Source organism: Equus caballus, chromosome 9 (genome assembly GCF_041296265.1).
Source record: "Equus caballus isolate H_3958 breed thoroughbred chromosome 9, TB-T2T, whole genome shotgun sequence".
In the NCBI taxonomy this organism is placed as follows: domain Eukaryota; kingdom Metazoa; phylum Chordata; class Mammalia; order Perissodactyla; family Equidae; genus Equus; species Equus caballus.
The window spans coordinates 19,440,031-19,453,533 of NC_091692.1; the positions used below are offsets into that span (position 1 = coordinate 19,440,031).

At 37.0% G+C, this 13,503-nt stretch overlaps 1 protein-coding gene across 3 annotated transcripts in view; it reads right to left on the reverse strand.

Annotated features, from left to right (window-relative positions):
• The window catches only part of MTFR1 (mitochondrial fission regulator 1), a 53,196-nt gene that overhangs the window by 24,369 nt on the left and 15,324 nt on the right, over positions 1-13,503 (reverse strand). For all 3 annotated transcript variants that reach the window (XM_001495100.5, XM_070222208.1, XM_023648531.2), the window contains one exon: positions 9,373-9,471. In XM_001495100.5, coding sequence (XP_001495150.1) covers positions 9,373-9,471 — 99 coding nt within the window. The remainder of the gene's footprint in view (positions 1-9,372; positions 9,472-13,503) is intronic.

Here is a 13,503-nt window from a genome sequence, read left to right on the forward strand (position 1 = left end):
ACGATGAGATTTAGTGGGAAAAAAAAAAGTACAAGAACAAGCTAGTGACCAATTTATGCTAAATCTGTAATATTTTTAAATGGATATTATACAGATATGTTGTTATAATGTTGAAAACACATTTTTAAAAAATCCTTAAATCTCTTGATTTTTAAATAAAAGTATTAACTATATTAAAGAGCAAAAAATATAAATAGCAGTAGAACAGAATTCTCTAGCTAACCTTGAACACACAGATGAAACAACAGAATATTCTGAAATAAATACAACAGAGAAAAAGCATCCAAGTTCTGAAATTTACCTTGAAAAAAATGGAAACTTAAACTAAAGTCTTGTTCTAAGTATAATGCCTCACAAGCCAGGTGGCCAATGAATAATAATTTAAAACTAAAGTTATCAGATTAATATACTACTTCCTAAAAGTTGGAGGTTTAAATAAAAAAGAAAATGTAGACTATCTAATTGAAGCAAAAAGTTTAAAAGGCCAAAGAGATTTACTTACTTATCAGAAAGGTTCTACTGTAACCCAGGCTTTGTTGGAACCTTCTTGCCACTATCAGTGCCAGATCAAGCTTTTGGAAGCTACGCTTAAATAATGCTTCCCCCTCAAATGTAAAATATACCATGCAAACTCATAATACTAATATAGTTAAAAATTTAAAATATCTTTAATATTATGAATAAAATGTTAACTAAACATACTGGCTACTGGTATGTGTACCCATTCTGATATCATAATTACCTAACATTATCAACTTAATAAAGAAGGATCAGAAAACTGACTTTTTTTTTTTTGAGGAAGATTAACGCTGAGCTAACATCTGCTGCCAATCCTCCTCTTTTTTGCTGAGGAAGACTGGCCCTGAGCTAACATCCGTGCCCATCTTCCTCTACTTTTATATGTGGGACGCCTGCCACAGCATGGCTTGCCAAGTGGTGCCATGTCCGCATCCAGGATCTGAACTGGCGAACCCCAGGTCACCAAAGCGGAACGTGTGCACTTAACCGCTGCGCCACCGGCAGGCCCCAGAAAACTGACATTTTAACAATAACATAATAAGAACATCAAATATTTAAAACGCCTTAAATTTTGGCTTTTGGGGAGGATAGGCTTACAGGCAAGAGAGAAAACAAGTGGTATTAAAAGAGTAGAAATTTAAAAACCTAATCCTGGCCAAAAACAAAAACAAACTAATAATGGAATTAAGAGGAAAAGGATTTCAAAATACCAATGTTTTAAAGTATGTGGAATAATTGTGGTCAGAAGAAAAAAGTATAAGCTTTAGCAAGTACACTGTTGAGGGATATGATCAAAGAAAAATCAAAAAGAAGATTTTTGTACTCCCTTATGTATTTCAGAAATTTACCCAAAAAAGTCAATAAACACACAGATATTCAGTAAATGGGTATTTTATACAACTGAAATAACATAACTGAACTGGGCATCACATCTGATCTCAAGAGACTGAGGAATCTAGTAATGTTCTGTTCCATCCGTTATTGAAAACAGAATGGTCTATTAACGTTCCTCTAACACTATAATAATGGGGAGATTCTAGGCTTATGTGGAGATGCTTGAACAAGAAGGTCCTCAAGCCTTGTGGAAGCTCCCAGAAGATATAGTATTTAATGAACTGTTTTGTACAAGTGAGAGATGATAAAATCAAAACCTGAATGGTGCTTTCCTAAGGTGCTAGCTCATAAAGATCAATCCGATTATAACTCTTTGTTTAGAAAATACAATTTTGTTCCAATACAGTTACTAGTTGGTAAGAAGTTAGGTACAGTTAAGACAAATAAAATCTAGTTTTGACCTCAAGACCTTACTTTCCCATAAAAGTTTCAAAAACTGCTGTTTTCCTCCCAGATATTTATTTATAAAAGGAAGCAAAACGATACTTTTCTAAGAAGAAATTCTCAAAAATATAAAAGTTGATCTATTTTGTGGCAGCTTTTCAGAGTATTGTATAACATAATTAAAGATGAAACAATATTTCTCAATTTTACATCTGAAATATTTCACATAATAAAAATGAGATGTTGCTTTTTGCACAAACTTAAAAAACAACAAAACAAATTATTCCATGGACTTAGTTTGCAATCTTACTAAGCACTGACTATATTTAATCACTGAAAAAACACCATGTCTATAACATGTGCTCAAACAGGTGAAAATGCTAATGGTACTATCAAGAACCAATTTCAGAATTGATAATATCTGTATCATTCCTAACTGACATCCTGCTCCACAAAAAAAAGTAGTGTTAATATTTAAGTCACCTACCTACATGGTAACAGTGATTTGTGCCACTAAAAAAGAAGGCTAACAAAGTCCCTGGGGAAACCAAATTCATTCAAAAGACAAAATAAAACTGAAAAAATAGTAATACTAATCTTTTTTTAAAAGGGCTTTTCATTTGCTGCTGAAATAAGCACTGAGTAGCCTAAGCACGAATGAGAAGCACAATTCACGGAGTCAAGTTCCAGTTATGGTGAAGCCAGTGCAGGCAGGAGACTGACGGTATGGAATTTTTGGAAGTACAATGTAGACGCCACTACTGACATGCATGGATGACTGACTGATGGCAAGTTTGAAAGAGAAAAGGCCAACTTACTGAAGGTTCCAGCAACGTCCTGTCCTACCACAGCTATTGTTAGTAGGAAAAAACAAAAACAAAAAACAGTGAAGGGAATAGAAGGGTTTTTTTCCCCCAAAATCAAGGGCATTATAAAATTTAAATTTAAAATCAGTGCTTACTGAAATTCCTTTCAGAAAGTATGAAAAACATTTCATTCAGAGCAAAACTTCAATAGCAGCATTGTATTTTTACTATTTTAAGAAGTTCAATTCAACATTTGATACAATCTATTCAAAATTCAATATATTTCAAGAATTTTACTAAAGTAACTTTAGATAATTTAAAATATTCTGATAATGTAAAACTATAGTAAGGAAATTGATTCCCTTAATAAAAATGCATAAAAGAAAAATACAAAGCTTGTACAAAAGTTGAAATACTTAGAATGAAATAAATATTAGAAGAACTAACTTTGTCCTCAAGTGACTTTTCATAAAATAAACACACTGGTTCTAGGAACTAGGATTCTCTCAGTTTCTTGTCAAAAAGGGTGTAACAGTAAATAGACCCAGTGTATTTTACCACTATTTGTTTATAGCCAAATGCAAAATATGTACTCTTAAGAGCAACACAGTAGAATAATCATCTCTAGTTTTTTTTTTAATTTTTAATTTTTAATTTTTTAAAGATTTTATTTTTTTCTTTCTCTCCCCAAAGCCCCCTGGTACATAGTTGCATATTCTTTGTTGTGGGTCCTTCTAGTTGTGGCATGTGGGACGTTGCCTCAGCATGGCTTGATGAGCAGTGCCATGTCCGTGCCCAGGATCCAAACCAACGAAACACTGGGCCACCTGCAGTGGAGTGTGCAAACTTAACCACTCGGCCACGGGGCCAGCCCCAATCATCTCTAGTTTTGCTTATAAATTCAATTATTCCTCTTTTTCTACCAATTTCTACCATAGTAAGAAAAACTGAAAGGAGAAATTCTGTATTTTAATATAGTGACATAGAGTCACACCAAGAAGCCAAGAGGTATACCTGTGTGGAGAACACTAGTCTGAAGGATGAAAACTCAATTAAATATCCTAGCTGAGACTCAGTCACTAATGTTTTGGAGTATAGTGGTCACTTTTTAAAAATTGAGCATTTATTAATGCTTTCTATTCATGATGCACCTAGAATGGGGGAGGGGAGAGAGGGTTAGGAGGGAAAAGGGAGAAGGAAAGGGACAAGAGAGACAAGAGGGAGGGAAATGTGCATCTCTCAAAATAACCTAGAAGTAAGTAACAGTATCCACATGGACAAACAAGTCTTTTTTTTTAATTTTCCTTTTTATATACTTACTTTTTTATAAATTTTTTTTTTTTGAGGAAGATTAGCCCTGAGCTAACATCTGCCACCAATCCTCCTCTTTTTGCTGAGGAAGACTGGCCCTGAGCTAACATCCGTGCCCATCTTCCTCCACTTTATATGTGGGACGCCTGCCATAGCATGGCCTGACAAGTGGTGCATAGGTCCACACCCAGGATCTGAACTTGTAAACCCCAGGCCGCCGAAGCAGAGCGTGCATACTCAATCACTGCACCACTGGGCTGGCCCCAGAAACAAGTCTTAAAGAGGCCAATTACTGAGAATAAATAAAATGTCACAAACATTTGTTATTTACACAGTTAGGCTTCAAATGACTATGCCATGGTACCAAATTTATAAAACATAATACTCATATCTGAATTCAGTTATCCTTAACAGCCATTTTACAGCTAAAAATACCAGGAAATGGACATCCCGTACAGCATAAGATCACGTGCTAGCATATTCCACATTATCAAACAGTAACTGGAAAAGTGTTAAGTTTAACAATGATTTTTAATATTAATCCAGGTACTTACCTTCAGATGGCTCAGACCTCAGTGACCACTATCCTACACTAAGTTTCCTATCTCACTTCCTCCTGGCTGACTGGCCTTCTCTCAGTTCCCTAAACAATAACTGCTCTCTTGCCTTACATTTTCCACACATACTGTTCTCCCTGCCACAACACTCCCCCCACCTCCATCCCTCTCCCGGGTTCTTTGCAGGCCTGGCTCTTTCTAACCCTTAACTGCATTCACCCAAAGAAGCCTTCCCGGACCACCACTGTTATCCTCCCCGCTGCTATACTACTTTTTCCTTCAAGGCATTTAGAACAAATGGAATCATATCCTAGTAAGAGTACTGAGCACGTCTGGTTCACTGCTATGTGCACTGCGCAGCTGGGTGTGCACAATGTATGGATTTCAAATATATTTGCTAAATAAAGATGGGCTGTGAAGGTGGCTGTTTTACTTCCAAATTTAGTCACGGTGTGTGAACTTTAGTGAAAGCCTCATTCATTACTTGTTGGGTTACAGAACATTCCCTCCAACCACCAATTCCAACAACCACTCCTAGCAATCCGAGAAAACAGCGTGGGGCATTGTTACCACGGGGGAAAAGGTACTCCAGGTTAAATTACGCAGGGGCCTGTCAGTTACAGGGCTGGGATTCAAACTACCACACCACACTGCCAAGTCCCACTCACCCTTATCTGCAGTACTCACGGTAGCTTTTTCTTTTCTTTTGCCTTAAGTTTTTTTAAGTGTACTGTTTACTACCCCAATAAGCTTCACTTACATTCTGTTTTTCTTTAACTTATACAATTTAAAATTTATAAAAATGCATCCCAAAAGTGCTTTAATGATTACTTTCATAATTGCCAATAGATAACTATGATACTGCTTTAAAGAAAACTTTCTTTAGCAAAATACTAAAACACAATCTGTGCCTGAAGCCTTCGATCTTGGCTGCATAAAAAGCTCCTGAAGAGGTTTTAAAAACCAAATGTATGAAATTCAGATTTAGTAAGCCTTGAATGGGACCTATATTCTTTAAAAGCTCCCTGAGTGTTTGTGCAAGGAAGGTGGGCATATAAAACTACCTTGGAGGATGGGGCCTGAGCATGGATATTTTATTTTTTAAAGCTCCTGGTGATTTACTTAAAGATTTTATTTTTCTTTTTTCTCCCCAAAGCCCCAAGTACGTAGTTGTGTATTTTTTAGTTGTGGGTCCTTCTAGTTGTGGCATGTGGGACGCCGCCTCAGCATGGCCTGAAGAGCGGTGCCATGTCCACGCCCAGGACCCAAACCAGGGAAACCCTGGGCTGCCAAAGCGGAGCACATGAACTTAACCACTTGGCCACGAGGCTGGCCCCTCTCCTGGTGATTTAAATATTCAACCAGTGTTGAGAACCACTGCAAATCAAAACCTCTGCACCCCATTCCTCCCAATCTCCCAGAGCTCACTGCTTTTGCAAGTTCCTCCATGATCTGAATTTTCTTTTGGTTTCATGAATCTAGAGAAAAAACTAGGAAAAAAAGGAGGACCTATTCTCCCACTTTGTCTTAAACTGGGTTCCACCTCCAAAGGGGCTACAATATCCAAATATACAAAATGCTTATGGCCGGAAGTGTGTAGTTGTGACTCAAGCTTGAAATGTACACACCTGAAAGGTGTAAAAGGGCCAGGGGAAGTTTATTTTTCTTAATTAAAGTAAATGTGAAGGGTCTACGGATCCTGTTTTTGAGTGTAAAACAGCTAACTCATTTCTAGCACTCACGAATTGAAGTTCAGGGAAAGCCAATGAAGCCTGCAAGGGTATAGGCAGGTCTTCTTCAAAGCACACAGCAAAGAAACACTGAGTGCTGCTATATGCTTGCTTACATTTATTACCTCATTTTATTCCCAGCCCAACAGTCATTGTGCCATTAACTGGATGAAGGTGTATATAAATGAGTTGCTCTCTGTTCTGACTTGTGACCTTATAAGGTCAGAAATATACAGAAATTCAATTTGTAAAGTCAAGGAGTTGAATTAGAGAACCAAGTAAGCTAATGTGCTATTCAACTGTAAGGTGGCAATAACAACAAAATCACCACCATTAGCACATGTTTATTGTGCACTAATTATGTACCAGTTATCACACTCGGGGCTCATGGCTTCACACGGGTTATCTTGTCTAACCCTCCCAATGTAAAGTAACATGCCCGTTTCACCTATCATTTATGTAAGAGTCTTACTTGTCCATAGATATATGGGTCAGCTGATGAGAGTGAAAGATAGTGTGATCTAGAAGGAACATATAAGGCTTAAGATTTCAGAGGTGAAGCTGTTTTGAGGGTGACAGAGTTGAGGTGTTGCCAGAAGTGTGGGTGCTGGAAAAGGAATGGAAGTGAGAGTCAACAGGAGTAAAGGAAATAAAGAAAATATGAGGCTAAGTTTCAGGTGGGTCCTCCAAGGACACAAATCACCCAGGACAACGGAGGGACTGGTTTTGACTACCTAACTCCTGCTTCTGAATTGACCCATAAATGCCCTATTCTCAAGGTTAAGCCATTTCAATTTTTGTCTCCTGAACATGGGCCTATAATGGTGTTGACCCTCCCTGGGTTCACCTGTGGTTCCAGACTTTCTATACAAGTATTTACCCACGTTGGACTCCTAGTCAGTCCAAATACACTGCGTATCAATCAAATCCCCAAATGAGATATAAAAATAGCAAAAATGCACTTTCAATTTTATTACCCTAAATAAACTCCATCCTTTATATTTTTTGAAGACTACATTTTTTATATTTCTGATAGATGTAGTAAAAAATAGAAGATACAGAGGAATAGTAGCAGATTTAAAATATCTAAGTAGGAGACAACATACTGATTTTAATATTGATATTGAATCTGAAAAGACTCAGTATGCTACAAAACTGCCTGGAAGTAAAAATCTCACTATAAACAAATGTCTTCTGTCTTCCACTACATTCTCAAGTAGGTCACCAATATTTCTCTTACCTTACTCCTCTCCTTATGTTAATCTGTATCTTGTCGAATGCAGTTCCTGTAGTAAATCTAATATCTTATTCCACTCATACCCTTTTAAATGAGTGATAAAACTGAGAAAGAGAATCCTTCCAAGGAAATGTACTTGGCTCTAGTACTTTGGCCCATTGACTGTCAAGGCAGATTTGGGTTGCTACCAGAAAATGCTAGATTATCTCCATGGCCTTTTACATGTCTCTAGCTGCATGAACACAAATGCTGAAGCAACTTCTCCTGCAACCAGGTTAGGTAGCTAGATAAATAGACAAAAACAAAACTCTAATCTGTTGGTTTCTAGATTGATGCACAAAGGTTTTCCCAGTCAATCTGCAAGCAGGATTATGAGCACAACAATGAACAACCTTGTTAGTCAACCTGAGCAAACATTAATTTCTACCACTTACTTAGGAACAAACTTCTTTCTTTTTTTTTCAGTGTGGAAGATTTGCCCTGAGCTAACATCCACTGCCAATCTTCCTCTTTTTTTTTTTGCTTGAGGAAGATTAGCCCTGAGCTAACATCCATGCCAATCTTCTTCTATGTCCTATGTGGTATGCCTCCACAGCATGGCTGACGAGTGGAGTAGGTCTGCACCAGTATCCAAACCTGTTAACCCAGCCTGCTGAAGCAGAGCAAACAGAACTTTAACCACTCAGCCATGGGGCCAGCCCCAGGAACAGATTTTTACCTTTGTCTACCAGGATGAGTGATTTATGAGTAAGACATAATATCAAATAAGCTTACAGGGGCACTTTTGAGCATTTGAATTATGAGTTAAATACATCTTCCACATTTCACATGCTAATCTATTATTTAAAATTGGTATAGATATCTGCTGAGTTTTATATTCTTAAATGTTGAACTGAGAGATTTTGTTGTGTTACTGCTGTAGAGAACTACTGAAAAACAAGAACAAAACAGGGACCAGCCTGGTGACGCAGCAGTTAAGTTCACACGTTCCGTTTCTCAGCAGCCCAGGGTTCGCAGGTTCGGATCCCGGGTGCGGACATGGCACTGCTTGGCAAAAGCCATGCTGTGGCGGGCATCCCACATATAAAGTAGAGGAGGATGAGCATGGATGTTAGCTCAGGGCCAGTCTTCCTCAGCAAAAAGAGGAGGATTGGCAGTAGTTAGCTCAGGGCTAACCTTCCTCAAAAAGAAATAAATAAAAATGTGTTCCAATAAAACTTTATATTAAAAAAAAGAACAAAACAATGTGATGCACATGTAATACTATAACAACAATAAGGAGCAAAAGCCCAAATCAAGAAAATAGCAATTTATCTCCAAGTGAAGAGTAGAACTGCTCCTGATTTGGTGCTAGAAGAGAATGCTAAGACCTGAATGTTCAAAAGCATTCCTAATTCAGGGTTTGATTATCACTCACTCAGAGAACCACAATTACCTCTTTGTCTTGACGCTGTCATTGCCAAGGCAATGGTCTCCTACAATTAATGCTAAGCTTTAAAACGAGGATGGAGAAAGCAACTTACACGGCATCCACAGAAACATCTAAAAATAAACTAGGGGAGAACAGACTGGCTGAACAAAGAGGAAGGTGTCGTAACTAAAGAAAACAGTGGTGGTACCTGAAGCCTCCTGAAGTAATATAAGGCCTAGGTTTGAGGTCACCTGGGAATTAAAACTGCTTGGCTTATTATATGCTTCTAAATCTTTGCATATTTATCTTTAAGAAGGATAAACGTCTTAAGGAGTTGAATAATCACTTTACAGAGAAACTAAAATTAGAAAGACGTTACTGTGGTTTTTATCCTCTTTCATTTTATTGATAATGGCATCAACAGGAGGAAATGGTTCAAAAAATACTTTTAAAGCTGTTCTACCTATTTATATTTCTAATGTACATATTAACAGAAAATTTTGAAAAATACAAAATATAGTACCTGAAACTGAACTCTTGGACACTGGATCAAGGATAAATTAGTACCAATTTTCCTTACGATACTGCGAGATGAACCATATGGCTTCCCAGACCAAAGTACCTGAGGAAGTAGGAAAAGTCAAAAGTTTAATTACAAGACGTATAAAACTGTTAATACAAAGCATTGGTCAATCAATTGCATGACATGCTAATACATTAACTAAGGGATCAGAATGCTCTAAATGTTATGGGAAAGGACCTAATATTTCTCCATTAAAAATTAAAGAACATAAATAGCTGGTTATTATTAGTGCAATGTTTAATGGAAGGCATTACACAAAAATATAGAAGAATAACTAATAATTGTAAAATAATACTGTATTAGGAGTAAAAACTTTATTTTCATTAGATTTCCAAACTATTCTGCAAAGGAAACACTATTTTATCTTCTCTGCCATATTTTAGTTTTAGAATTTTATATACACATAATTTTTTTAAACTATGAGCTACTTTTGTTATAATGGACTTTTCAAAACAAATCCAAATCAGTACAAAGTTCTGAATCTGAATTTGTACCACACATTCGGTTGCTACACAAGACTGTCTGGCCAAAGGTGAGTGGGGGCCAAAATGCAGCTGCACTACATCCTCTCATGAGGTCTCCGCCCCAGGGAAAGACACCTTTTCCTAATTTACACAAAGGTGCTAAATGGGCTGGCGGTGGCCCTAATGAGAATTTCTCAGATGAAACCATAATAGACACAGGACATCATCCTATGCTGAAAGCAAAAACAAACCCCAAAGCAAGAAGCAAACAAAAAACACACATGTAGAATGTTAAATAATTACATATTATACCTTGGAATTTCTCCCCAAGTATATGATCTTTCCTTAAAGAGAAAAACTATCCATCTGTTTTGAGTGCTACACTTGAAAGCCTGGACAGAAGAGGTAAAGAGAGGTGGTATGCTATTAAAAGCAATTTTACAAAAGAATGAGAATGATATGACTATTATACTGAACTCATTAAACTTTAACATTCAATTATATCCTAAAACTACATAAATAGTACCAAATCAGCTGGCATGTATTCTGAGCAACGGACAGTGACCCCTTTATAAAGTCACTCCATGGCCATTCTAATTTAAACAGTATGACCAAGAAATAAATGTTATTGTTAACAGTGGTGGCTCCAACACATAACCCAATCTAGACCTTTAGGCTATCTTAAAGCATGCACAACCTGTAAAAATGAGCATAGAAGCAATCTGACTTCTTAGATTTTAACAACCAAATACAATCTAGGGATAACAGTATGAGTCAAAGGGAGAATCATGGGGGCATACATAATACTTCTGACACCTGCCTCAGTTTTTATACAATGCTCATCATCAACATGTTCGGTTTTAATGACTGTTACCTGGGAGAGTTCCAGGAAGCACTATAACCTACACTGGCTACTACAATCAACAAAAACTGTAACTCTCGCTTTGGAAATATAAATAAAAAGGATGGTACAGATTGGAAAATTGGTCAGTGGAAAGATAAGAAGACATCAATATTCAAAGATGAATATTAAACAAAGAATATAGGAGGCAAAGTTACTGTGAAGCTTAGAAAGAATTACCTGTGGCTCAGGAATGCAAGTCACTCACAGCAATGATCACACAGAGGTTATCATGTGAACAGTGTTAGTAACACACGAAGACTAAGAGGAAGAAAACCTCTGACCAGAGGAAAATGGGAAGCATCACAGCTCACAAATCCAACACAAGAGGCCAAGACAAATCACATGGCAAATAATTCTAAAACAGACAGTCTTTAAGCAAACTCTTTACCTTATACATGTTAATAGGTCTTAATCTTTTAAAAATAAATCTATAGGGCAATAGTAACTACACCATTCAGTCATTTCTCTTCTTGAGTTTCCTATTTAGTCACAAGTTAAAGTTCTCCTATGATGTAGGAGGAGTGGAACGCTATTTATGCATCACAATTGACAATTACATAGTCTAAAGTGAGCCTGCCATCCCTTCAGGAAGCAAAGATCTTAACTGGAGATGAAGAGGACAAAAAGCTCACAAAGAAAAATTTAGAAAAGATTTGCCAAGGTCAGGAACTAACGTTTCTGTCAGCTTTTAGCATTCCTCACGATGCATGCTTTCAGGGCTAAATTTCAACTACTATCTTCCCATGTGTTTAATATCAGAAGGAAAGAATACCAGGTGCTTCTACAAGAGAAGGTAGCCAAAGATTCAGCTTTTACTTATAAGGAATAAGCAGAGTATTTAGGCTTCTTATACAAAGTTAAAGGAAATAAAAGAACAGATTGCTTTACGAGATTATTTCTTCAAGTATACACAGTAGACTAACATAATGTTGTTCTTCTGTTACTTGCGGATGGCATAGCACTCAGCACTAAGAAACACGAAGCAGGGGTCTACAGAAGCTAATGACCGGGATATGTAGGAAGAAGAGCCATAACCTTTACTGCACTGGAGAAAAAAGCGAGGGGAAAGAGCAGCTAACTTCCAGAAACTCTAAAACTAGGTGTGACTTTATTTTTTCTATTCAGCCCTCATGGAGGGGGAGAAATTGTAAATGGCTGTGAAGAAATAATGAACAGATGGTATTGAAAAGTCACCGTCTGTGCATTAGGAGGCTGTGTGGCCCCAGAGCATCTCCTATCCCAACTGGTGGCTGAACTGTGTCTTGTCTGCACACTTGTTTGGAGAAGGGAAGACTTCCTCTGAAGATAAACTGTCATTAACACTTTTTCAGATGTAAAAGAGAGGGGTAGGGAGAAACTGTCATTACTAGACAATTAGATTTCATTAAGAAATAAGAATTCAATTCCATTAAGAAATAATAATTATTATTAAATAGAAAAACTCTGCTTTGCTTTATTTATAAGAACTACTGATACATAATCTAACAATAAAACCGTGTGTGTGTATGTGGTGTGTGTAAGTGTGTTTGCACGTCTGTGTCTAGTAATGACAGTCCATAACATTTAGCAACAGTGTTTGAAAGTGATGACAGCGAGGAGGAGGATGACAACAGGAAAGCAGTTTGTTCTTTTTTAACATTGTGAAAAGCTATTGTAGAAGTGTTGAAGTGTGAGGCTGGAATCTAAAGCTGTCATCTGTCTCATCATGATGACTACACTCAAGCTTTATGTGGTAATTCATTTGTTACAGACTGGCTTAGTCTATAGTCTTATTTGAGAGGCACTATTTAGGAGGAAAAAGCATAAATTTAATTCTAAACAAATACATTTTTCTCAAGATAAACTATGTAATATTAATGCAAGGGTTCTTATTCTGGGGTTCATATATCCCTGAAATTACATGCAAAATTGTGTGCCTATATAACATTTTCTGGGAAGAAGGTCCATACCATTAACAAAATTTTCAGGGAGTCTAGGACCCAACGAAGTGTAAATTCTTAATTCCAAGGGAGCCAGGGTCAAATAAGAAGTATGGCTGGTGAGAAAGGGTAGAGATAGGAAGATGAAACTCAATTTTAAAACCCCCCATTGAAGATACCGCTTCCCTCAATTCTCTTCTTCCTTACTCTAAACTCCTAGCCACATTCACATTCTTCCTCCAAAGCACAAAAGGAAAACAAGGGTAAAATTCATAACTAGTACTGGAAATACCTCACGAATACAAATTAGATACTTGGTATAACTTTTTTCAACATAAAAGACTGAGATTAATCAGAATCACATTAGCTTCACATTACTCTCATTTTGTCTAGCTTAAAAACACTTTTGCTTAAGATACAAATATAATAATAGACTGAGGAGAAAGTTTGGGCAGATGTGAATATACGGTTTCAAATCAAACAAATGCTGAGGCAAAACAGAAGGCAGCGAAGACAAAACAAAGAAGTCACGGCAGCATACAGGCCTGGCTTTAAAAGTAGGTTCCATCATTTATTGCCTGTATAAAGCTCGCCAAATCATTGATCTTTCTAGGCTTCTGTGTCCCGATCTATAAGATGGGGACAATATCTACTTCATGAGCCTATGAGCATTAAATAGTTAAGGTATTTATAGAGAAGAAGCCCTAAATAAATATTAAGTCTTCTTTCCCTCCTCCTACAACAGGTAGCAAAGTACACTAAAAAGAGGAAGGATTTTAGCATC